This window comes from Leucoraja erinacea, chromosome 43, assembly GCF_028641065.1.
Source record: "Leucoraja erinacea ecotype New England chromosome 43, Leri_hhj_1, whole genome shotgun sequence".
NCBI lineage: Eukaryota > Metazoa > Chordata > Chondrichthyes > Rajiformes > Rajidae > Leucoraja > Leucoraja erinaceus.
Genome location: NC_073419.1, coordinates 1,776,411 through 1,802,162, shown reverse-complemented (window position 1 = coordinate 1,802,162; position 25,752 = coordinate 1,776,411). Strand labels below are relative to the sequence as shown.

The window sequence follows — 25,752 nt, the reverse complement described above, 5'->3', positions numbered from 1 at the left end:
CCCTTATCATGTATCGATACACTGTAAACGGCTCATCATGTATTGTCTTTCCACTGACTGGTTAGCATGAAACAAAGGAACAAGAACGCACTTGAACCCCCCCCCCCCAGAAGTTCACCCGAAAATGTGTCCCCTAGGCCGGGTGGGGTGACCCATCTTGACTTCATTGGGGCTCCGTCAGCTGATGGGCGGGTGGGATCTGCTCACTGAGGCCGGGGCTTTGGATCCGTCCCCATCGCCGACTTCCGTGGCCGACTTTGCGGTGACGGTATCTCGGCCCCCCGGCAACGTTCTGGTACCGCTTGACTCCGACCTCTGCTGGTCCGGCAACACGGATAATCCGGCAAGGCTCAGGAACCACGGGGGCCGGGGAATCGGCAGTGGACATTCTCGCTATTGAGGGAGTGCAGCGTAGGTTTACAAGGTTAATTCCCGGGATGGCGGGACTGTCATATGCTGAGAGAATGGAGCGGCTGGGCTTGTACACTCTGGAGTTTAGAAGGATGAGAGGGAATCTCATTGAAACATATAAGATTATTAAGGGTTTGGACACGCTAGAGGCAGGAAACATGTTCCCGATGTTGGGGGAGTCCAGAACCAGGGGCCACAGTTTAAGAATAAGGGGTAAGCCGTTTAGAACGGAGATGAGGAAACACTTTTTCACACAGAGAGTTGTGAATCTGTGGAATTCTCTGCCTCAGAGGGCGGTGGAGGCTGGTTCTCTGGATGCTTTCAAGAGAGAGCTAGATAGGGCTCTTAAAGATAGTGGAGTCAGGGGATGTAGGGAGAAGGCAGGAACTGATTGGGGATGATCAGCCATGATCACATTGAATGGTGGTGCTGGCTCGAAGGGCCGAATGGCCTACTCCTGCACCCATTGTCTATTGTCTATTGACCTGTAGAGTTCAAGGGCATAGTACAGGACAGGTTTGGGTGGCAAGGTGGCGCAGCGGTAGAGTTGCTGCCTTACAGCGAAAGCAGCGCCGGAGACCCGGGTTCGATCCCGACTACGGGCGCTGTCTGTACGGAGTTTGCACGTTCTCCCCATGACCTGCGTGGGTTTTCTCCAAGTCCTTCGGTTTCCTCCCACACTCCAAAGACGTACAGGTTTGCAGGTTAATTGGCTGGGTGTAAATGTAAAAAGTGTCCCTGGTGTGTGTAGGATAGTGTTAATGTGCGGGGATCGCTGGTCGGCACGGACCTGGTGGGCTGAAGGGCCTGTTTCCGTGCTGTATCTCTAAGCTAAACTAAACTAAATATAAGAGTATAAAGGACTATCTGAAAGCTCACACTCCAGCAACTTGTATAAACTGCCTTTGTTAAATACACATTCTTAAATTCCGCACCAATTATATGCCCAAGTTTAGAAGCATAAATGTACTCTCAGCTGAATTAAATAAACTGTTCCATGGTTGCTTAGTTTTCCACCCCCATCTTCCTCTCTTATTCCGATACCCACGCCAGAGGCAGGAAAACTGTTCCTGATGTTGGGGGAGTCCAGAACCAGGGGCCACAGTTTAAGAATAACGAGTAAGCCATTTAGAACGGAGACGAGGAAACACTTTTTCACACAGAGAGTTGTGAGGCTGTGGAATTCTCTGCCTCAGAGGGCGGTGGAGGCCGGTTCTCTGGATACTTTCAAGAGAGAGCTAGATAGGGCTCTTAAAGATAGCGGAGTCAGGGGATATGAGGAGAAGGCAGGAACGGGGTACTGATTGGGGATGATCAGCCATGATCACATTGAATGGTGGTGCTGGCTCGAAGGGCCGAATGGCCTACTCCTGCACCTATTGTTTATTGTCTATCATTCAAATTCAGTACCCCGTTCCTGCTTTCTCCCCATATCCCTTGATTCCTTTTGCCCCAAGAGCTAAATCTAACTTTCTCTTGAAAACATCCAGTGAATTAGTCTCCACTGCCTTCTGTGGCAGCGAATTCCACAGATTCACAACTCTCTGGGTGAAAAAGTGCTTCCTCATCTCAGTCCTAAATGGCCTACCCCTTGTTCCTAAACCTGTGATTGTTGCTTAACTTCCTCCTTTATTGTGAAGAAATATCCCCCGTCGAGCTTTAATGAGCTTATTCCTAAATTTAGAACGTAGAACAGGAACACTCCTTTCAGTCCATAAAGTCTGTGAGGAACACAATGTCAAAACCACCCCCCTCTGCCTGCATGTGATCCGTATCCCTCCATTCCCTGTATATCCATGTGCCTGTCTAAAAGCCTCTAAAACACCACTATCACATCTGCCTCCACCCCCCACCCCCATCCCTGGCAGCGCGTTCCAGGCACCCACCACCCTCTGTGTAAAAAAACCTGCCCCGCACATCTCCTTTGAACTTTGCCCCTCTCACCTTAAAGCTGCGCCCTCTAGTATTTTAATTTTTCCATCCTGGGAAAAAGGTTCTGACTGTCTACCCTATCTACACCTCTCATAGTTTTATAAACTTCTATCAGGGCTAGGGTTGCCAACTTTCTCAGTCCCAAATAAGGGACAAAAGGTCAAAATAAAGGACAAATTCCCCATGGCAATTCGTCGACCGACTGGGCCGTGTCTGGGTGAATGATGAGTTGTCCCGGGTGCTGGACTGCACACAAAGCCCAGCCGGCGGGCCAGCTGAGGAGTTTTGTCCCGGGGGCCGCGCGACGTCGCGCGCAAAGTCAACTCATGAACCGATGATCGGCCGTGAGAAGGAACGGGCGGTTGGTGGTGTCGGCGGTAAGCGAAGGTCCGAAGGTCGGACAACTGGCCCACAACTGGGCCAGTTTAACATCCATTCGATGTTGTCATTAAATTTGCGTGACCTGATGTCTGCCACTGTATTTAGCTTACCTGGCAGGTAAGTTGCTGATAGCCAAATATGTCTTTCGACACACCATTGCCAAATTGTGTTGATCAATTTGTTGCATGATATCGATTTTTTGCCGCCCATATGGTTAATGTAGGCCACCACCGTAGTATTGTCTATTTGTAACCGTACATGCAAGTGATGCATATTCGATGCATATGCTTTTAAAACCATAAAAGGCACCCAACATCTCTAGATAGTTAATGCCCAGTGTATGTAGGAATGATGACTCTAGGTTAGTCCATCTACCACCTGTGCTGGATATGGAGTTAGTTGCTCCTCAGCCTTGAGTACTGGCATCTGTTTGGATAGCTAAAGTAGGGTTAATGATGATAGGGCTGAAACTATGCCAAATGTTTTCTGCCCACCACTGTAGTTCTGATATTGCTTCAGTGGGTTATTTCATGATCTGGTCATGACCTGTGTGTCATTTTAGTGCCTGTACCTTTGCTCTTTGTAAGTTTTGACAGTGCAAAGGTCCAAATTGTGTAGCCGGAAATGCTGCTACCATTTCCCCAATTACTCTTGCTACTTGTCGAATAGTTGGTCGCTCGTTGACCATTTAATTGTTGCATGATTGTGCCAATTCAACTGTTTTGTCTCTTGGCAAAGTCACAGACATGTGGGCTGAGTTAATTGTGAAGCCCAAGTAGTCCATGGTTGTGGATGGCTTCAACTTAGATTTATCTGGATGTAAGACAAATCCCAAGGTTTCGAACAACTGTGTGTAGCTCACACAGCTGACATGCCAATTCCATGGTCTTGCCTACTATTAAGATATCATCAAGATATGCCATGACCATATGTTTTTAGTGATTAGTCTCACCAGTTCAGCTTGTCCCTCTCGTTTCTCTTTAACTGAGAGGGAAAAGACCCTCTGGGGTGAATGTTGAACTGGTGGCAATTTTTCTAGAATAAATTGTATTTTGTATTCACTAATGCTATTGAGTATATACTTGTCACTCGTGATAGACTCCCATGCTTCCTTAAACAGGTGTAATCTGTTAGTGCCTTATGCACTGGCCATCGCTTCCTCCTTACCCGAGGGTAGCGTGTAATGACCCCCTGTTAGTATTGCGCCCCTACTTTCTATATGCTGGTAGGAACCAGACCCACCTACCTCCATGGTTATGGGTGTTTCTTGTCTGACGTGGCGGTGATGTTGGGGGGTGGCGCATTTTCCATGGGGTCCGCTCTGGGCCTTGGTCTAAAAAAGACTTTGGGTGATAAAATGCGGACCCCGAGCTTTCACCAGTCCCATATGGTAGACGTTGACTGGTGGACGCGATGGGGTGCTGCCGCTTGGGTATTGTTGTTTTGGGTTTGCTCGTCCCGGGGCCTGCCCTCATGAGACCGAACGTTTTAGAGGCCTCTTCCATATTTTTTACTTTTTTCGTGAGGTTTTTGCCAAAGAGCAGTGTGTCTGGTTCAGTGGCTGGGGTTTTGCACAACCCCGCAAATTTTGGATTTAGGGCAGGTCTTATGATTTATTTACGGAGGTTATTTATCTCGAACTGCGTGTTTGTACAACAGAGCGAGAGTGTCTTGTTGGTTTGTGGTCATCTCCGTATTGTCCTCAGAACGAGCAATGATGTGATGGCTGACGTCAGGAGCCTGAGGATCCGCTGCAGTTTCAGCTCCTGGTTCTGAATATTTGTCCCGACGTGCCCCCAGATTTGGCTGTTGACAGCCGGCACTTTGAGGGACTCACAATTTTCTGGAGCTGTGTACATTTTTAAGGCCTCATTAACCACCTGCTCCTGTAGGGGCCTGTTGGAGAGGTGGTTGATGCTGGCCGCTAGTTTAGGCTCTAATGGCCTTCCTGCACGTGGGGCTGCCACGTAGCGGTCCACCACACCCAGCAGCTCTTCCTGTTCCTGCACCCCTTGCATACTCCCGACATCTTCAGCCAGCGTACCCTCTTCTTGACCAGCCCAGTCCTGGTCACCAAAGCTACCCTCGGGTAAGGAGGAAGCAATGGACAGTGCACAAGACACTGTGGAGGGAGTGCCTGAACTCCCCCTGAGAGAGCGCCCCTCACGAAGCGCGTCTTGCTGGAGCTCCTGCTCCAGGAGCCGCTCCATGCGGCTCAAGCGGCTGTCTCCCCTCCCCGTGCGGGTGGAGAGACGTCCCCGTCCGACAAGTCGGAAGCCACCGGCCGGACGCTTCTTCGGTAGCTTTACATCCAGCCCGCTGCTCAGGCGCTAGCGGGCTGGGCTCGGCACGGTGTCGGGGATGGCGGAGCGCCCGGTAAGCGGTCCTACCGCTTTGTTGCTGCCCCCCCCCAGATGGAACGCTCCTCCGTGGAGTCGAGCGGGGGACAGGTTTGTCCAAGAGCCTTTGTTCTCTGCCTGTGAAACAAAGCAGAAGGCTCCCTGTGAAAGAAACTCCGACCTCAGGGTACTTACCTGACGGTCCGTTCTTTCACCCTGTAGCGGGAGCGCCTGACTCCCGATGCGGCCGCTGTTGCACTGCTGAACGCTATGACCGCGCATGCGTGCTGAGCGGGCTCTTCACGTAGTCACTCACGTGACTCCGAAGTAAAATTCTAAGACTGTGACCTCTAGTCCTAGATCCTCCCACTAGTGGAAACATCTTCTCCACATCCACTCTATCCAAGCCGTTCGCTATTCTGTACGTTTCAATCAGGTCCCCCCTCATTCTTCTAAACTCCAGCGAGTACAGGCCCAGTGCCGTCAAACGCTCATCATATGTTAACCCACTCATTGTTGTAAACCTCCTCTGGACCCTCTGCAAAGCCAGCACATCCTTCCTCAGATATAGTGCCTGATTCTTGCTCACAATGCTCCCGACCGATGGAGGTGAGCGGTCTATGTATGCCACACCATATGATCAGGGGCATCATGTTCACTATTCACCCTACCTCGATACTCTTGCCAATATAATAAACTGATCTGTGCACACAGGAGACACAGCCTGACCTCCGGAAAGTGAAATTGGAAAAGTACCCCCTGTTAACGCAGTGAAAACTTTCCATAACTGATCAACGCAGCGGGTAGAGCTGCTGCCTCTCAGCGCCAGAGACCCGGGTTCGATCCTGACTGCGGGTGCTGTCTGTAAGGAGTTTGCACGTTCTCCCCGTGACCTGCGTGGGTTTTCTCCGGGTGCTCCGGTTTTCTCCCACGCTCCAAAGACGTGCAGGTTTGTAGGTCAATTGGCTTCTGTAAATTGTCCCTAGTGTGTTGGATAGAGTGATACAGTGAGGAAACAGGCCCTTCGGCCCAACTTGCCCACACCAGCCAACAATGTCCCAGCTACATTAGTCCCACCTGCCCAGCGTTTGGTCCGTATCCCTCCAAACCTGTCCTATCCATGTACCTGTCTAACTGTTTCTTAATCGATGGGATAGTCCCAGCCTCAACTACCTCCTCTGGCAGCTTGTTCCATACACCCATCACCCTCTGTGTGGAAAGTGTATGGGTGATCATCGGTTGGCATGGACTGAGTGGGTCGAAGGGCCTGTTTCCACGGTGTATCTCTGAAGTCTAAAGAGCTTTCTATGTTCCCACTAATTGCTGACACCCAGAATACACACACCACCCATCTGACGTCTCATCCCAATGAGTCATGGTTGGACCAACGCCCACAACATTCCATGGTGTCTCTCTGAGAGGGAGGAACAACGAGCAAACTACAGCCTGTGCACATTCTTTGCGTAGCCTCGTTTGTTAGCACAGGCCCGAACTTTGTCAGGACAGGTTCATGGCTCATCGGGGATTTTTATTTTAGTCTAGTCTAGAGATACAGCACGAAAACAGGCCCTTCAGCCCATCGAGTCCCCGCCGACCAGCGATCCCCGCACACTAACACCATCCTACACACACTAAGGACAATTTACAATCTTCACTGAAGCCAATTAACTTGCAAATGTCTTTGGAGTGTGGGAGGAAACCGGAGCACCCGGAGAAAACCCACGCGGTCACGGGGAGAACGTGCAAACTCCGTACAGACAGCGCCCGTAGTCAGGATCAAACCCGGGGCTCTGGCGCTGTGAGGCAGCAACTCTACCGCTGCGCCACCTTTAAATGGTGTGTATATCGTAACATCTTGCACCTCAATGCGAAACAGCACTTTAAAGTTCTCCAGTTTCCTTCTCCTCTGACTCTCAGTCTGATGAAGGATCTCGACCCGAAACGTCACCGATTCCTTTTCTCCACAGGTGCTGCCTGACCCACTGAGTTACTCCAGCACTCTGTGAAACGTCACCTATCCATGTTCTCCACAGAAGCTGCATGAGCCGCTGAGTTACTCCAGCACTCTATGAAACGTCACCTATCCATGTTAATAATAATAATAATCCAGCACTCTGTGAAACGCCACCTATCCATGTTAATAATAATAATAATAAATTTTATTTGTGGGCGCCTTTCAAGTCTCAAGGACACCTTACAGAATTTAACAAGCGTAAAAAACATATAGTCGGAGTAAAATAAATAATAAAGACATCACCAATACACAAATTAAAGACAGAATTCGATCCAAAGACAAAAAAAATCAAAAACACAATGTGAAGAGAGAGCAGCGGCAGCTAAACCGCGCCAGCGCCCACTCTCCCTTCCGACAGCCATCTTGGACACAAACTAAAATAATCACTTACACACAAAAATCATCCCCCCACAATGGTTACCACTGTGGGGGAAGGCACAATGTCCAGTCCCCATCCCTAGTTCACCCAAAGTCGGGCCTATTGAGGCCACCGCTATTGCCTCTACGGAGGCCCGATGTTCCTGGCCGTTCTCACCGGGTGGTGTTGCCCCGGCGTCGGGAGAGTCCTCTCAGCGGCTGGGCCACCTGGAACGGCCACTTCCCTACTGGAGACCGTGGCTTCCGGAGCCGACAAGGCCGCGCCGTTTTGGAGCTCCCAGGCTCCCGATGTTAAAGTCGGCGCTGCCCGCTCCGTTCCGCAGACCCGCAGCCCGGAGGTGTTGAACTCGGCGGTCACAGCTCACCGGAGCTCCAACGCGTCGATCCAGCGCGGCGACCCAGGCAAGGCATCGCCCGCTCCGCTCCGCGATAGCGCTCCAGCGCTGTGCCGCCACCGAGGCCGAGGTGCTGGGCGGTCCCCGCCAGGAAACGGCGCTCCATGCCCGCTGGTAGGCCACGAGGACGGGTCGACGGGGCAGCCCGGAGAAAAAGCTGCCTCACCGACCAGGTAGGGACCTAGAAATATAGTTACCCCCTTCCCCCCACATTAAAAAGTCCATATCTCCCACAAACAAAACACAGGACTCACTAGAACTGGTTAGCAGCCGTTCCCCAAGATGGCTCCTCCTCCTCCACAGGTGTGTTCTCCACAGATGCTGCCTGACCCGTTGAGTTACTCCAGCACCCCGTGTCTACCTTCTTTAAAGTCACCCCCTCTCTCTCTCTTTCTCCGCAGGTATGGAAACGGCACGGTTTATAAAGGTTACTTCCAAGACAAACAAAGACATGGATTTGGAATTCTAAAAAACTCCGGGTTGAAAAATCTTCCCTTCATGTACGTGGGGCACTGGGAAAACGACAGGAAATCGGGATATGGAGTGTTGGATGATCCTGACCGGTAAGGATGCCATCTGGTCTACAGTGGCGCAGCAGTAGAGTTGCTGCCTCACAGGGCCAGGGACCCGGGTTCCATCCCGACTACGGGCGCTGTCTGTACGGAGTTTGCACGTTCTCCCCGTGACCCGCGTGGGTTTTCTCCGGGATCTTCGGTTTCCTCCCGCACTCCAAAGACGTGCAGGTTTGTAGGTGAATTGGCTTGGTGTAAATGTCAATTGTCCCCAGTGTGTGTAGGATAGTGTTCGTGTGCGGGGATCGCTGGTCGGTGATGACTGTAGGGCCTGTTTTTGCACTGTATCTCGAAACTAAACTGAATACTGAAATGAAGTAACAAACGTTTTGGGGGCAACATGAGGGGGAACTTCTTTACTCAGAGAGTGGTAGCTGTGTGGAGTGAGCTTCCAGAGGAAGTGGTGGAGGCAGGTTCGTTTTTATCATTTAAAAATAAATTGGATAGGTGTATGGACGGGAAAGGAATGGAGGGTTATGGTCTAGATGGGACTAAGTGTTCGGCACCGTCTAGAAGGGCCGAGATGGCCTGTTTCTGTGCTGTAATTGTTGTATGTTATATGGTTATATGGTTAAGTACTCTTTGGACCCTCAGAACCAATACAGACATTAGTTAAGTCATGTCAATGTTGGGTGGCATGGTGGTACAGCGGTAGAGTTGTGGCCTTACAGGCCCAAGACCCAGGTTCCATCCTGACTATGGCTTAATTGGCTTCTGTAAAATTGCCCTTATTAACTGGGGAGCGGACAGGAATGTGTGATAACAGGGAAGTCCAGAGAATGGGTGATTGATGGCCGGCGTGGACTCGGTGGGCCCAAGACGCTGTTCCATGCTGTATCTTTGAACTAAACTAAAATTGAAAGGCCAGTTCCTGTTTGTATGCGATAGGAGCAGAATTAGGCCATTCGGCCCATCAAGTCTACTCTGCCATTCAATCATGGCTGATCTATCTCTCCCTCCTAACCCCATTCCCCTGCCTTCTCCCCATAACTCCTGACATCCGTACTAATCAAGAATCTATCTATTTCTGCCTTAAAAGTATCCACTGACTTGGCCTCCACAGCCGTCTGTGGCAATGAATTCCACAGATTCATCACCCTCTGACTAAAGAAGTTCCTCCTCATCTCCTTCCGAAAATAACTTTTGTTGCGTGCTAACCAGTCAGCGGAAAGACTATACATGGTTACAATCGAGCCGTCCACAGTATGCAGCGGATACAGTGTAAAGGGAACAACATTTAATGCAAGATAAAGTCCAATAAAGTCCGATTATAGATAGCCTGCGGGTCTTCAATGAAGCAGATAGTATCACAGGACCATTCTCTAGTTGCTGATACGATGGTTCAGTTATTTGTGGTTTAGTTTAGTTTAGAGATGTAGCGTGGAAACAGGCCCTTCGGCCCATCAAACCCGCACTGTCTATCAATCACCCATATCCACTGACTTGGCCTCCACAGCCGTCTGTGGCAATGAATTCCACAGATTCACCACCCTCTGACAAAATAAATTCTTCCTCATCCTAAAATTATGTCCTTTAATTCTGAGGCTGTGCCCTCTGGTCTTAGACTCTCCCACTAGTGGAAACAGCCTCTCCACATCCACTCTATCCCGAGAGGGTTTAGGATCGGCCCTTTTCCAAGTGGCTGAGCATTAATTGTACTTCTTGTTTCGATTCCTTAACCAATGGATTTTTTTCCCCTGGTGAATTCCTTTATCTTTCCTTCATCAACCTTCTGCTTGAAAAAAAACGCAACTTAAAATGATACAATTTGGCCTTGTGACTAAATCTAGCAGCTGTAGTATCAATTGTGTATCTCGTTTGCTTCCTGTGATGGAATTGAGTTGTAGATTCGTAGAGCTGTACAGTACAGAACAGGCCCTTCGGCCCACCTTGTCCATGCTGACCAAGTTGGCATACTGGGCTAGTCCTAGTTGCCTGCATTCGGCCCACTCTGAGAGGTGTAGATAGGGTAGACAGTCAGAGTATTTTCTCCCCAGGATGGAAACGTCAATGACTACAGAGAATAATTTTAAGCATTGAGGGCGGTCACAGTGGTGCTGCGGTAGAGTTGCTGCCTCACAGCGAATGCAGCGCCGGAGACCCGGGTTCCATCCTGACTACGGGTGCTGTCTGTACGGAGTTTGTACGTTCTCCCCGTGACCTGCGTGGGTTTTCTCCGAGATCTTCGGTTTCCTCCACGCTCCAAAGCCGTACAGGTTTGCAGGTTAATTGGCTTGGTGTAAATGTAGAAAATTGTCCCTAGTGTGTGTAGGATAGTGTTAGTGTGCGGGGATCGCTGGTCGGCGCGGACTCAGTGGACCGAAGGTCCTTTTTCCGCGCTGTATCTCTAAACTATAAGGGTCAGGAAGTCATGTTGCAGCTTTAAAGGACATATTTAGCCCATATTTGGAGTATTATGTGCAGTTCTGGTCGTCCCATTCCAGGAAGGCTTTTGCACAGTGCTAGAGACCCAGGTTCGATCCTGACCTCGGGTGCTGTCTGTGTGTGGAGTTTGCACGTTCTCCCCGTGACCGCGTGGGTTTCCTCCGGGCGCTCCAGTTTCCCCCCACATCCCAAACACGTGCGGGTTTGTAGGTTAATCAGCCCCTCTGTAAATTGCCCCCCTAGTGTGTGGGGAGTGGATGAGAAAGTGGGATAACATAGAACTAGTGTGAACGGGCGATCGCTGGTCGGCGCGAACGCAGTGGGCCGAAGGGCCTGTTTCCGCGTTGTATCTCTAAGCTAAAAATAAATGCATCTACTTATTGCCACAGACGGCTGTGGAGGCCAAGTCATTGGGTAAAGCGGAGATTGACGGATTCTTGATTAGTACGGGTGTCAATGTTTATGGGGAGAAGGCAGGAGAATGGGGTTGAGATAGATCAGCTGTGATTGAATGGCAGGATGGGCATGATGGGCCGAATGGCCTAATTCTGTTCCTATCGCTTATGTACTTGAACTCTCCTCTCACGTTTAGTATTGTTCAAAGATACAACATTGAACAGACTCTACAGCCAAAACGTGTAAGACAAGTCCTGGTCTCCACGGATTGTGGTGAGAGTTCAATATAACATGGAGATTAACGTGGATACACCATCCATAGTTCAGTGGATATTTTTAAGGCAGAGATAGATAGATTCTAAATTAGTGCGGGTGTCATAGACAATAGGTGCAGGAGGAGGCCATTCGGCTCTTCGAGCCAGCACCGCCATTCATTGTGATCATGGCTGATCGTCCCCAATCAATAACCCGTGCCTGCCTTCTCCCCATATCCCTTGATTCCACTAGCCCCTAGAGCTCTATCTAACACTCTCTTAAATCCATCCAGTGACTTGGCCTCCACCTACCCTCTGTGGCAGGGAATTCCACAAATTCACAACTCTCTGGATGAAAACGTTTTTTTTTCTCACCTCAGTCTTAAATGGCCTCCCCTTTATTCTAAGACTGTGTGGCCCCTGGTTCTGGACTCGCCCAACATTGGGAACATTTTTCCTGCATCTAGCTTGTCCAGTCCTTTTATAATTTTATATGTTTCTTTAAGATCACCCATCATCCTTCTAAACTCCAGTGAATACAATACAGTGTCAGGGGAGAAGGCAGGAGAATGGGGTTACGAGGGAGAGATAGATCAGCCACGATTGAATGGCGGAATGGACATGATGGGCCGAATGGCCTAATTCTGCTCCTATTCCTTATGAACTGTTGAGATTGTTGTTAATCTTTGCACGATCCCCAATTCCTGAACCTTCCACTCCTCACTTTGATTTTGTGTTTCATGTAACTTGTTGTTCCACACTTTCAAGAGAGAGCTAGATAGGGCTCTTAAAGATAGCGGAGTCAGGGGATATGGGGAGAAGGCAGGAACGGGGTACTGATTGGGGATGATCAGCCATGATCACATTGAATGGCGGTGCTGGCTCGAAGGGCCGAATGGCCTACTCCTGCACCTATTGTCTATTGTCTATTGTGTTTTACATATCACTGTTGGCCAATCAATATCCCTCCTGGGATAAATAGAGTTCTATCGTATCGCATGGTATTAGTTGAAATTGCTATACTTTTCAGCCGAAAATTAATTGACTTCTCCGATTCAATGCAGGGGAGAGAGGTACATTGGGTCCTGGTTGGAAGACTGCAGACATGGAGATGGTATTGTTATCACTCAGTCAGGACTCTGTTATGAAGGAACCTTCCACAACAACAAGATGATGGTGAGTAACACTGGCCCCACATGGCTGGGCCCAACACCCTACCCGCTGTTAGACACAAAAAGCCGGGGTAACTCAGCTGGGACAGGCAGCATCTCCGGAGAGAAGCAGTGGGTGACGTTTCCTGGTCCAGACCCTTCTTCGGACTGAGAGTCGGGGGAGAGGGGAACAAGATTCAAGATTCAATGTCATTGGGGATGATCAGCCATGATCACATTGAATGGCGGTGCTGGCTCGAAGGGCCGAATGGCCTAATCCTGCACCTATTGTCTATTGTCTATTTTGGGCAGTGGGCTGGTGCTATAGACCTGCACGGGAAGGTAGACGCTCCCGCCCCCACGAGTCTCGGGCAGACAGGGCTTGTCAGCCTGGGAAGGCTGGAGAGGGAGAACTCTGATTTAAAACCTCCACTGCCTTGTGGCCATATCCAGTCATGGAAAAGTCTCCAGGAGTAAACCTCTAGAAAAATCCGGAGTCGGAGCCCCTAAGGCAGTTTGTCGTTGTCCACAACTTCGCTCTGGCAGATCCTGCAACAGCGCTTGTGCCAAACTGTAACGGCCCGGCTGTTCCTTTGGATCGATCAGCGATGTAAAGAGCGGGGGATGTGCTGCATGGGCAACAGCCTGTCCTCCATATGACATCGCCCAGGCTTGCATCCGACCACACATCACCTACAAACTAGGATGCATCACCCCATGGTCAGTCATGACCGAGAGGGGGCCTACTATTGCAACTAGTACGAGTTGGGTGGGGGAGGGATGGAGGGCGAGGGAATGTCACGCTGAGTTACTCCAGCATTTTGCGTCTATGTTTGATTTAAACCAGCATCTGCAGTTCCTTTCCCCCTGTGTTGCTGCATCTCTCTCTGCTGCATCTGTCGGTGGAATCTTGTGCCCCTTGGGAGAGGGCTGGACGATGTATCCCTGGAGATACGACGAACTGCAGGCGCTGGAGTCTTGGGCAAAACACAAAGTGCTGGAGGAACTCAGCGGGTCAGGCAGCATCAGTGGAGGGAAGCCACAAAATGCTGGGGTTTTCCATCCCGACTACGGGTGCTGTCTGTACGGAGTTTGCACGTGCTCCCCGTGGCCTGCGAGGGTTTTGTCCGAGATCTTCGGTTTCCCCCCACACTCCAAAGACGTGCAGGTTTGTGGGTTAATTGGCTTTGTATACGTAAAAATTGTCCCTGGTGTGTGTAGGATAGTGTTAATGTGCGGGGATCGCTGGTCGGCATGGACCCGGTGGGCCGAAGGGCCTGTTTCCGCGCTGTATGTCTAAACTAAACTAAACTAAATATAAGAGTATAAAGGACTATCTTTGAAAACTCACACTCCAGTAAGTTGTATAAACTGCGTTTGTTAAATACACATTCTTGAAATTCTGCACCAAATTTATGCCCAAGTTTAGAAGCATAAATGTACTCTCAGCTGAATTAAATAAACTGTTCCATGGTTGCTTAGATTTCCAGCCCCATCTTCCTCTCTCGCTGTATCTCTAAACTAAACTAAACCTTAACTCAGCGGGCCAGGCCGTATGTCTGGAGGGAAGGAATGGGTGACGTTTCGGGCCGAGACCCTTCTTCAGACTGACAGGCCATGTTTTGACCAACTGATCATTTCTTAATGAAGTCGTTTCAACGTGATGGAATGTTTTTCGCAAGTTGACCTTTGCCCCACAGCGCCAGAGACCCGGGTTCGATCCTGACCGCGGGCGCTGTCTGTACAGAGTTTGTGCGTTCTCCCCGTGACCTTGTGGGTTTTCTCCGGGTGCTCCGGTCATCTCCCACGTCCCCAAGATGTGCGGGCGTGCTGGTTAAATGAAGTCTGTAACTTGTCCCTGGTGTCTGGGTGATCGTTGATCGACGAGGACTCTGTGGGGTGAAGGCCAAGTTTCCACACTGCATCTCCAAAACTTAAACTAAAATTACAACAAGATACAGAGGGTGGTGGGTGTATGGAACAATAGACAACAGACAATAGGTGCAGGAGTAGGCCATTCGGCCCTTCGAGCCACCACCGCCATTCAATGTGATCATGGCTGATCATCCCCAATCAGTACCCCGTTCCTGCCTTCTCCCCATATCCCCTGACTCCGCTATATTTAAGAGCCCTATCTAGCTCTCTCTTGAAAGTATCCAGAGAACCGGCCTCCACCGCCCTCTGAGGCAGAGAATTCCACAGACTCACAATTCTCTGTGTGAAAAAGTGCTTCCTCATCTCCGTTCTAAATAGCTTACCCCTTATTCTTAAACTGTGGCCCCTGGTTCTGGACACCCCCAACATCGGGAACAAGCTTCCAGAGGAGGTAATTGAGGCAAGGACCATGATAGCAGTTAAAATACATTTGAACAGGTACGTGGATTGGAAAGGGTTAGAAGGATATGGGGCTAACTAATAGCTGTGCATAAATTATGAGAGGTATGGAGAGAATTGTGGATGATCAGCCATGATCACATTGAATGGCGGTGCTGGCTCGAAGGGACGAATGGCCTACTCCTGCACCTATTCTCTATTGTCTATTGAATAGACAGAACCTATTTCTCATATTGGAAATACCAAATACTAGTCATAAGGTCATAATTGATAGTGGAATTAGTCCATTCGGCCCATCAAGTCTACCCCGCCATTCAATCATGGCTGATCTATCTCTCCCTCCTAACCCCATTCTCCTTCCTTCTCCCCATAACCCCTGACACCCGCACAAATCAAGAATCTATCTATCTCTGCCTTAAACATATCCATTGACTTGGCCTCCACAGTCTTCTGTGACAAAGAAATCCACAGATTCACCACCCTCTGACTAAAGAAATTTCTCCTCATCTCCTTCGTAAAAGAACGTCCTTTAATTCTGAGGCTGTGACCTCTGGTCCTAGACTCTCCCACTGTATGTTTTTAAGATGAGAGGGGCAAAGTTTAAAGGAGATGTGCGGGGCAGGTTTTTTTTACACAGAGGGTGGTGGGTGCCTGGAACGCGCTGCCAGGGGTGGGGGTGGAGGCAGATACGATAGTGGTGTTTAAGAGGCTTTTAGACAGGCTCATGGATATGCAGGGAATGGAGGGATACGGATCACGTGCAGGGAGAGGAGAGTTGGTCTCAGCACTGTGTACGACACGGACATTGTGGGCCGAAGGGCCTGTTGCTGTACTGTTCCATGTTCTATTTCCCTTCCTCTCTACTCCTCCGTCATTCACACCTCTGCCACATTCACCTCCGTTAATTCTGTCAAGTCAAATGTGCTTTCTAGTCCCGACCCGAAAAGTCACCTATCCATGTTCTCCACAGATGCTGCCTGACCCGCTGAGTTACTCCAGCACTCTGTGAAACGTCACCTATCCATGTTCTCCACAGATGCTGCCTGACCCGCTGAGTTACTCCAGCACTCTGTGAAACGTCACCTATCCACGTTCTCCACAGATGCTGCCTGACCCGCTGAGTTACTCCAGCACTCTGTGAAACGTCACCTATCCATGTTCTCCACAGATGCTGCCTGACTCGCTGAGTTACTCCAGCACTCTGTGAAACGTCACCTATCCACGTTCTCCACAGATGCTGCCTGACCCGCTGAGTTACTCCAGCACTCTGTGAAACGTCACCTATCCATGTTCTCCACAGATGCTGCCTGACCCGCTGAGTTACTCCAGCACTCTGTGAAACGTCACCTATCCATGTTCTCCACAGATGCTGCCTGACCCGCTGAGTTACTCCAGCACTCTGTGAAACGTCACCTATCCATGTTCTCCACAGATGCTGCCTGACCCGCTGAGTTACTCCAGCACTCTGTGAAACGTCACCTATCCATGTTCTCCACAGATGCTGCCTGACCCGCTGAGTTACTCCAGCACTCTGTGTCTTTATTCAGTGATTCGATGATTCGGCGATACTTTATTGAATGTAATTTTTGAATGAGTGAGACGTTCTAAACTGTTTCCGTGTTCTATTGACTCTTTGTGTACTCGGCAGGGTCCTGGGACAATTATGTCGGAGGATGACTCTGCTTACGAAGGGGAGTTCACAGAGGATCTAATGCTGACTGGAAAGGTACAAGTTCTGACCTGCGTGCGGTTACCAGCAGTTAACTGTGGTTTGAATAAAGAAACGCCGGCTGTTTAATATTTGCAAATATCAAGTGACTTACAAATACGGAAGGTTTCACAATCCAGCTTGAACTGGGAACTTAGTCGCAGGTAACACAGAGCTCAGTGCAGTGCTTAATTTAAAGATACAGCATTGAAACAGGCCCTTCGGCCCACCGAGTCCATGCCGACCAGCGATCACCCTGTACACTAGTTCTATCCTACACACACTAGGGACAATTTACAGAAGCTATTTAACCTACAAACCCGCACGTCTTTGGAGTGTGGGAGGAAGTCTTGGTCAAAACCCACGCAGGTCACGGGGAGAATGTACAAACTCCGTACAGACAGCGCCCGTAGTCAGGATGGAACCCGGGTCTCTGGCGCTGTGAGGCAGCAACTCTACCGCTGTGCCACCGTGCCACCCTTTGCAGTGTTCGCAAGCCTAGATGCTAGGAAGAAGCTGTTATAGAGTCATAGAGTGATACAGTGTGGAAATAGGCCCTTCGGCCCAACTTGCCCACACTGGTCAACATGTAAGTGTATCGCTGCTGGCAAATTCATTTCACTGCATGTCTTTTAACTTTGACTTTGACATGTCCCAGCTACTCTAGTCCCACTTGGTCCATATCCCTCCAAACCTGTCCTATCCATGTACCTGTCTAACTATTTCTTAAATGATGGGATAGTCCCAGCCTCAAACACCTCCTCTGGCAGCTTGTTCCATACACCCGCCACCCTTTGTGTGAAAAGGTTTCCCCTCAGATGCAAACCTGCGTGGGTTTTCACCAAGATCTTCGGTTTCCTCCCTCACTCCAAAGAGGTAAGCATGGCTTGGTAAATGTAAAAATTGTCCCTAGTGTGTGTAGGATAGTGTTAGTGTGCGGGGATCGCTGGTCGGCACAGACCCGGCGAGCCGAAAGGGTCTGTTTCCACGCTGTATCTCTAAACTAAAAACTGTGTCCTCTGGTCCTCGATTCCTCTACTCTGGGCAAGAGACTCTGTACCTCCCCCCTTGACTCCATCCAAGGACCCAAGCAGTCTTTCCAGGTGCGGCAGAGGTTCACCTGCACCTCCTCCAACCTCGTCTATTGCATCCGCTGCTCTAGGTGTCAGCTGCTCTACATCGGTGAGACCAAGTGTAGGCTTGGCGATCGTTTCGCCCAACACCTCCGCTCGGTCCGCAATAACCAACCTGATCTCCCGGTGGCTCAACACTTCAACTCCCCATCCCATTCCGAATCCGACCTTTCTGTCCTGGGCCTCCTCCATGGCCAGAGTGAGTCCCTCCGTAAAATCAGCACCTCATATTCCGCTTGGGTAGTTTACACCCCAGCGGTATGATCATTGACTTCTCCAATTTCAGGTAGTCCTTGCTTTCTCCCTCTTTCCCCTTCCCAGCTTTCCCACAGCCCATTGTCTCCGCTTCTTCCTTTCTTCGCGCGCTCTCCCCCCCCCCCCCCCCGCCGCACCCCCCCCCACATCAGTCTGAAGAAGGGTCTCGACCCGAAACGTCACCTATTCCTTCGCTTCATAGTTACTGCCTGTGCGTCTGCCCGATCTGTTCCTCTCAAGCTGTTCTTGAACCTCGAGCAATTCCCCATTTTGCGGCGAGCTTCCTTACACCTGCACCGTGCCCAAGGGCATCACACGCCTCAGCACTCATGAGTAAGGCAAGGCAGCGCCTTTACCACCTCAGGCAATTGAGGAAATTCAGAGTGTCTCCGAGGATCCTCCAGTGCTTCTACGCAGCGGCGGTGGAAAGCATCTTGTCCGGGAACATTACCATCTGGTTTGGGAATTGCTCTGCCAAGGACAAGAAGGCTCTGCAGAGAGTAGTGCGTTCGGCTGAACGCACTATGGGAACTTCACTTGCCCCCCTGCAGGAACTATACATCAGGAGGTGCAACTCCAGAGCCAACAAAATCATGAGAGACCCCTTCCACCCCTGCAACGGACTGTTCCAGCTGCTACAGTCAGGCAAACGCCTCCGTTGCCATGCGGTGAGAACGGAGAGGTTGAGAAGGAGTTTCTTCCCAGAGGCCATTCGGACTGTAAACGCCCATCTCACCAGGGACTAACTCTACTGAAAGTATTTCCTTCCATTATTTATTATGTAAAAGAATATGTGTGTTATGATTGTGTTTATAGTTTGTTTGGTTGTTTTGTTGTTTGTCTTTTGCACAAAAGTCCGCGAGCATTGCCACTTTCATTTCACTGCACATCTCGTATGTGTATGTGACAAATAAACTTGACTTGACTTGACTTGACACAGGTCACCGCCTTCCTCTCCAACACCGTATATCCGCACCACGTTATTTATACTCTTCCGTTCTAGAGGTAAAACTGGAAGTTTGTAGATCCTGTTTTTTTTTACACGATTGGAGAAGTGCTTTACTCTGCCCAAGATGGGGACAATGTTTCTGTAAAAACAGACACAGAGGACACCGACTGCTCACTCCTTCCACACCATCAACCGTCCCACCTCCACAAAGCACTGTAGTCCTCACACACAGCCGGCATTCTTGCTATTGAGGGAGTGCAGCGTAGGTTTACCAGGTTAATTCCCAGGATGGCGGGACTGTCATATGCTGAGAGAATGGAGCGGCTGGGCTTGTACACTCTGGAGTTTAGAAGGATGAGAGGGCATCTCATTGAAACATATAAGATTGTTAAGGGTTTGGACACGCTAGAGGCAGGAAACATGTTCCCGATTTCTCCCAATTTTGTTAGTCCTTGCTGTCTCCTCCCACCCCCCAGCCTTCGGGCTCCTCCTCCTTTTTCCTTTCTTGTCCCCGCCCCCCCCCCCCGCCCCTGATCAGTCTGAAGAAGGGTTTCGGCCCGAAACGTTGCCTATTTCCTTCGCTCCATGGATGCTGCTGCACCCGCTGAGTTTCTCCAGCTTTTTTGTGTACCTTCGATTCTCCAGCATCTGCAGTTCCTTCTTAAAAAACATGTTCCCGATGTTGGGGGGGTCCAGAACCAGGGGCTACAGTTTAAGAATAAGGGGTAGGCCATTTAGAACGGAGATGAGGAAACACTTTTTCTCACAGAGAGTTGTGAGTCTGTGGAATCCTCTGCCTCAGGGGGCGGTGGAGGCCGGTTCTCTGGATACTTTCAAGAGAGAGCTAGATACGGCTCTTAAAAATAGCGGAGTCAGGGGATATGGGGAGAAGGCAGGAACGGGGTACTGATTGGGGATGATCAGCCATGATCACATTGAATGGCGGCGCTGGCTCGAATGGCTGTATGGCCGACTCCTGCACCTATTGTCTGTGTTTCTATGTTTCTTGTGACGCAGGGAAAGCTGACCTTCAGCAGCGGTTACGTCATTGAGGGGCAGTTCAGCAACAAGTGGGGGAGCGGGCTGAAGACAAGCGGGATGTTCTCCAAACCGCCCAGTGAGACGAACCCCGTCATCACCAGCAAGCTGTGAGTATGACCATCACACTCCAACACGAGGTCCTGAGGAACAGTCCCCACCCCAAACGTCACCTATCCATGTTCTCCACAGATGCTGCCTGACCCGCTGAGTTACTCCAGCACTCTGTGAAACGTCACCTATCCATGTTCTCCACAGATGCTGCCTGACCCGCTGAGTTACTCCGGCACTCTGTGTCTATCTTCATAAACGAATCTAACTTTGTTGGTTGGTTGGGCGGGCGGTGATGAATCGATCCATGACGGAGCCAATTAGATGGTGGACTCCACTTTTCTATTCCAGGCAGCTAGGCAGCCGCCTCACGCCGGCCAGAGACCGCTGGAAAGGAATCTTCGATCAGTTCTGGGAGTTCATCAAATCCGGGTCGGATGAAAGCTCCTTGGAATCATTCCTTGGGTTTCACTCCGAGAACGTGAAGGAACGTCGGAAGAACGTCGAGCCCCGGGTGCCCGCTGCACAGGTGGACTCACTCTCCCCGAATGCCTCTCTGCGATTTAACCCTTGTGACGGGTAAGGCTTTTCCAGCTCCCCTGTTGGTACCTTTCAATCAACAATAGACAATAGGTGCTGGAGTAGAACATTCGGCCCTTCGAGCCAGCACCGCCATTCAATGCGATCATGGCTGATCGTCCCCTATCAATAACCCGTGCCTGCCTTCTCCCCATATCCCTTGACTCCACTAGCCCCCAGAGCTCTATCTAACTCTCTCTTCAATCCATCCAGTGATTTGGCCTCCACTGCCCTCTGTGGCAGGGAATTCCATAAATTCACAACTCTCTGGGTGAAAACGTTTTTTTCTCACCTCAGTCTTAAATGACCTCCCCTTTATTCTAAGACTGTGGCCCCTGGTTCTGGACTCGCCCCATTTTGGGAACATTTTTCCTGCATCTAGCTTGTCCAGTCCTGTTATAATTTTATATGTTTCTATAACCCCCCCCTCCCCCTCATCCTTCTAAACTCCAGTGAATAGAAGCCTAGTCTTTTCAATCTTTCTTCATATGACAGTCCCGCCATCCCAGGGATCAATCTCGTGAACCTACACTGCACTGCCTGAATCACAAGGATGTCCTCCCTCAAATTAGGAGACCAAAACTGTACATAATACTCCAGATGTGGCCTCTCTAGAGCCCTATACAGCTGCAGAAGAACTATTGGTACCTTTCTCACTGGGAATTGACTTTGAATGGGGTTAAGAAGGAAAGGATTTACAGGGTTAACTGGGCCCTTACTCGGAGGAGTTTCGATGGGTGAGGGGGGAAGAAAGGGTTAAGAGGAACTCTCTGGAGTTTAGAAGGATGAGGGGGCACCTCATTGAAACTTCACCGAATAGTGAAAGGCCTGGATAGAGTGGATGCGGAGAGGATGTTTCCACTAGTGGGAGAGTCTAGGACCAGAGGACACAGCCTCAGAATTAAAGGACGTTCCTTTAGGAAGATAAGGAGAAATTTCTTAATCAGAGGGTCGTGAATCTGTGGAATTCATTGCCACAGACGGCTGTGGAGGCCACGTCAGTGGATATTTTTAAGGCAGAGGTGGATAGATTCTTGATTAATACGGGTGTCAGAGGTTATGGGGAGAAGGCAAGAGAATTGGGGTAGGAGGGAGAGGTAGATCATTGAATGGCAGAGTAGACTTGATGGGCCGAATGGCCTAATTCTACTCCTAACACTTATGAACATGAACGTTAGACTTTAGAATTTAGAGAAACAGCGCGGAAACAGGCCCTTCAGCCCACTGAGCCCGTGCCGACCAGCGACCACCCCCCGTACACTAGCACTATCCTACACACTAGGGACAATTTACAATTTTCACTGAAGCCAGTTAACCTGTAAACCTGGAGTGTGGAAGGAAACCGGAACACCCGGAGAAAGCCCACGCAGTCACGGGGAGAACATGCAAACTCCGTACAGACAGCAGCCGAGGTCAGGATGGAACCCGGGTCTCTGGTGCTGTGAGGCAGCAACTCTACTGCTGCACCACTGTGCCGCCTCATAGAAGAGTCATACAGCATGGAAACTGGCCCATCAACCCACGCAACTCTATAACACTTAAGGGCAGGCCACATGCGGAGTATTGCGTGCAGTTCTGGTCATCTCATTACAGGAAAGATGTGGAGGCTTTGGAAAATGAGAGAATGGAGCGGCTGGGCTTGTATACTCTGGAGTTTAGAAGGATGAGAGGGTATCTCATTGAAACATAGAAGATTATTAAGGGTTTGGACACACGCTAGAGGCAGGAAACATGTTCCCGATGTTGGGGGAGTCCAAAACCAGGGGACACACACAATTTAGGAATAAGGGGTAAGCCATTTAGAACAGAGACGAGGAAACACTTTTTCACACAGAGAGTGGTGAGTCTGTGGAATTCTCTGCCTTCCATAACCGCTGATCATCCCCAATCAGTACCCCATTCCTGCCTTCTCCCCATATCCCCTGACTCCGCTATCTGTGGAAGTCTGTGGAATTCTCTGCCTCAGAGGGTGGTGGAGGCCGGTTCTCTGGATACTTTCAAGAGAGAGCTAGATAGGGCTCTTAAAGATAGCGGAGTCAGGTGATATGGGGAGAAGGCAGGAACGAGGTATTGATTGAGGATGATCAGCCACGATCACATTGAATGGTGGTGCTGGCTCGAAGGGCCGAATGGCCTACTCCTGCACCTATTGACTATTGTCTATTATCACACGCAAGTCAAAACTTGTATCTTTCCAGTCAGCACCTATTGCCTATTGTCTATTGGTGCACTATAATGTGTATTTAAAATGATGAGAGGAATAGAATTACTATTGAGTAACTGCTGAGCAATTTGTGTTTACCAGAATGATGCTTGGATTAGAGGGCATTAGCTTTGGACAGAATAGATTGTTTTCTATGGAACTGGTCAAAAGTTGCAGGAAAACATGATAGAAGTATGTAAAATTATGAGAGGAATAGATAAGGTCAGAACACTTTTCCCATATTGGGAATTTCAAAGATTACAGAGCATAGCTTTAAGGTGAGAGGGGAAACGCTTAAGGGGGGGATGTGTGGGGCAAGATTCAACACAGAGGGTGATGGGTGCCTGGAACGCGCTGCCAGGGGTGGTGGTGGAGGCAGATAGGATAGGGGTGTTTAAGAGGCTTTTAGACAGGAACATGGATATGCAGGGAATGGCGGGATATGGATCTTCTCAGAATTCTGGAGAAACTCAGCGGGTGAGGCAGCATCTATGGGGTGAAGGAATAGGTGATGTTTTGGGTCTCGACCCTGAAACGTCACCTATTCCTTCGCTCCATAGATGCTGCCTCACTCGCTGAGTTTCTCCAGCATTTTTGTCTACTTTCGATTTTTCCAGCATCTGCAGTTCTTTCTTACACATGGATCTTCTCAGAGGTTAGTTATACTTGGCATCATGTTTGGCACGAAGGGCCAAATGGCCCACTCCTGCACCTACTGTACAATCACCTCAAAAACGTAGCAAGATTAAGAGGACTCATGTCAGCTCAAGACTTAGAAAAACTTGTACATGCCTTTTTTACTAGCAGGCTAGATTATTGTAACGGTCTCCTTGCAGGTCTTCCGAAAAAAACTGTCAGGCAGCTACAGCTTGTTCAGAACGCTGTTGCTAGAGTTCTAACAAAGACCAAAAAATTTGAACACATTACACCAATTCTTAAATCCTTACATTGGCTCCCTGTATGTCAGAGAATTGATTTCAAAATCCTGCTGCTCACCTATAAATCACTACATGGTTTAGGACCAAAGTATATCACTGACATGCTTCCACTATATAAGCCTTCTAGACTGCTAAGATCTTCTGATACCAATCTGTTAGTGATTCCCAGAGTAAATACAAAACATGGGAAAACAGGATTGAGTTACTATGCAACAAATAGCTGGAATAAACTTCCTGAAGATTTAAGACTTGCCTCAACTTTGACCACTTTTAAAACAAGACTGAAAACTTTTATGTTTACTTTAGCTTTCAGCTAAATCTTAACTACATTGCACTTTTAACTTTTGCACTTTTTATAATGCATTTTTAATTTTGCTTTTCTTTTCTTTTAGTTCTATTTTATTTCATTTTATTATTTCATTTTATTGTATGACATGTTTTTATGTGAAGCACTTTGAGTCTGCCTCGTGTATGAAATGTGCTATATAAATAAAGTTGCCTTGCCTTGCCTTGCCTTGCCATGCCTATTGTCTATAGGCACAGACATTGTGGGCTGAAGGGCCTGTCTCCGCGCTGTTTAGTTTAGAGATACAGCGCAGAAACAGGCCCTTCGGCCCACCGGGTCCATGCCGACCGTCGATACATCCTACAGGGACATTTTTTACATGCTAATGAGCATAGGGCCTGTGCAGGAGTAGAGCCATTCGTTTTCGAGTTTAGAGATACCTGCGCCCCCTGAATAGCCAATGAACTGGCCTCAACTACCTCTGTGGCAGAGAGTTCCAGAGATTCACCACTCTGCGTGAAAAAAGTTCTTCTCATCTCGGTTTTAAAGGATTTCCCCCTTATCCTTAAGCTGTGACCCCTTGTCCTGGACTTCCCCAACATCGGGAGCAATCTTCCTGCATCTAGCCTGTCCAACCCCTTAAGAATGTTGTAAGTTTCTATAAGATCCCCTTTCTTCTAAATTCTAGAGAGTATAAACCAAGTCTATCCAGTCTTTCTTCATAAGACAGTCCTGCTCTTCTGCTCTAACCTGCTCTTCTATGTTCTATGTGATTATTTTCCATTTATTCCAGGACAAATGATGCCAACTCTGGTACAGTCATGCAGAATCAGGGCTACTTGGCTGAGACACAATGGATGAAGCAGTACTTGAAAAAGGTAAAAGAGAGAATGGAGCGGCTGGGCTTGTCCTCTGGAGTTTAGAAGGATGAGAGGGCATCTCATTGAAACATACAAGATTATTAAGGGTTTGGACACGCTAGAGGCAGGAAACATGTTCCCGATGTTAGGGGAGTCCAGAACCAGGGGCCACAGTTTAAGAATAAGGAGTAAGCCATTTAGAACGGAGACTTTTTCACACAGAGAGTGGTGAGTCTGTGGAATTCTCTGCCTCAGAGGGCGGTGGAGGCCGGTTCTCTGGATACTTTCAAGAGAGAGCTAGATAGGGCTCTTAAAGATAGCGGAGTCAGGGGATATGGGGAGAAGGCAGGAACGGAGTACTGATTGGGGATGATCAGCCATGATCACATTGGATGGCGGCGCTGGCTCGAAGGGCCGAATGGCCTACTCCTGCACCTGTTGTCTACTGTCTATCCAAGTGTCACCCTGCATTCTCATAGCATTTAGACTGGTACATGGATAGGACATGTTTAGAGGGATATGGGCCAAATGCAAGTATGTGGGTCTAGTGTAGCTGGGGATAGATTGGCCGTTGTGGGCAGGTTTCCACGCTATGACCATGACTATGTAAAGTTGAAGTAGATCTCTGATGCAGCAGTCTAAAGTGCCGTATTTATAATGGGGCAAACCTCCAGATGAAACCTCATCTGTCATTTATAAAGATTCACCAAAACTTTTCCCTGGAATTTGGGAATCTGGAAAATCAGGGTTTGAGTTTTAGTTTTAGAGATACAGCATGGACACAGGCCCTTCGGCCCCACTGAGTCAATG

The 25,752-nt window shown here is 49.2% G+C and overlaps 1 protein-coding gene across 1 annotated transcript in view; it reads left to right on the top strand.

Moving 5' to 3' along the window:
• The window catches only part of LOC129714858 (ALS2 C-terminal-like protein), a 111,793-nt gene that overhangs the window by 61,913 nt on the left and 24,128 nt on the right, over positions 1-25,752 (top strand). Inside the window, exons 14-19 of the mRNA XM_055664685.1 lie at positions 8,252-8,413; positions 12,522-12,633; positions 16,591-16,668; positions 20,005-20,135; positions 20,428-20,655; positions 24,876-24,960. Coding sequence (XP_055520660.1) covers positions 8,252-8,413; positions 12,522-12,633; positions 16,591-16,668; positions 20,005-20,135; positions 20,428-20,655; positions 24,876-24,960 — 796 coding nt within the window. The remainder of the gene's footprint in view (positions 1-8,251; positions 8,414-12,521; positions 12,634-16,590; positions 16,669-20,004; positions 20,136-20,427; positions 20,656-24,875; positions 24,961-25,752) is intronic.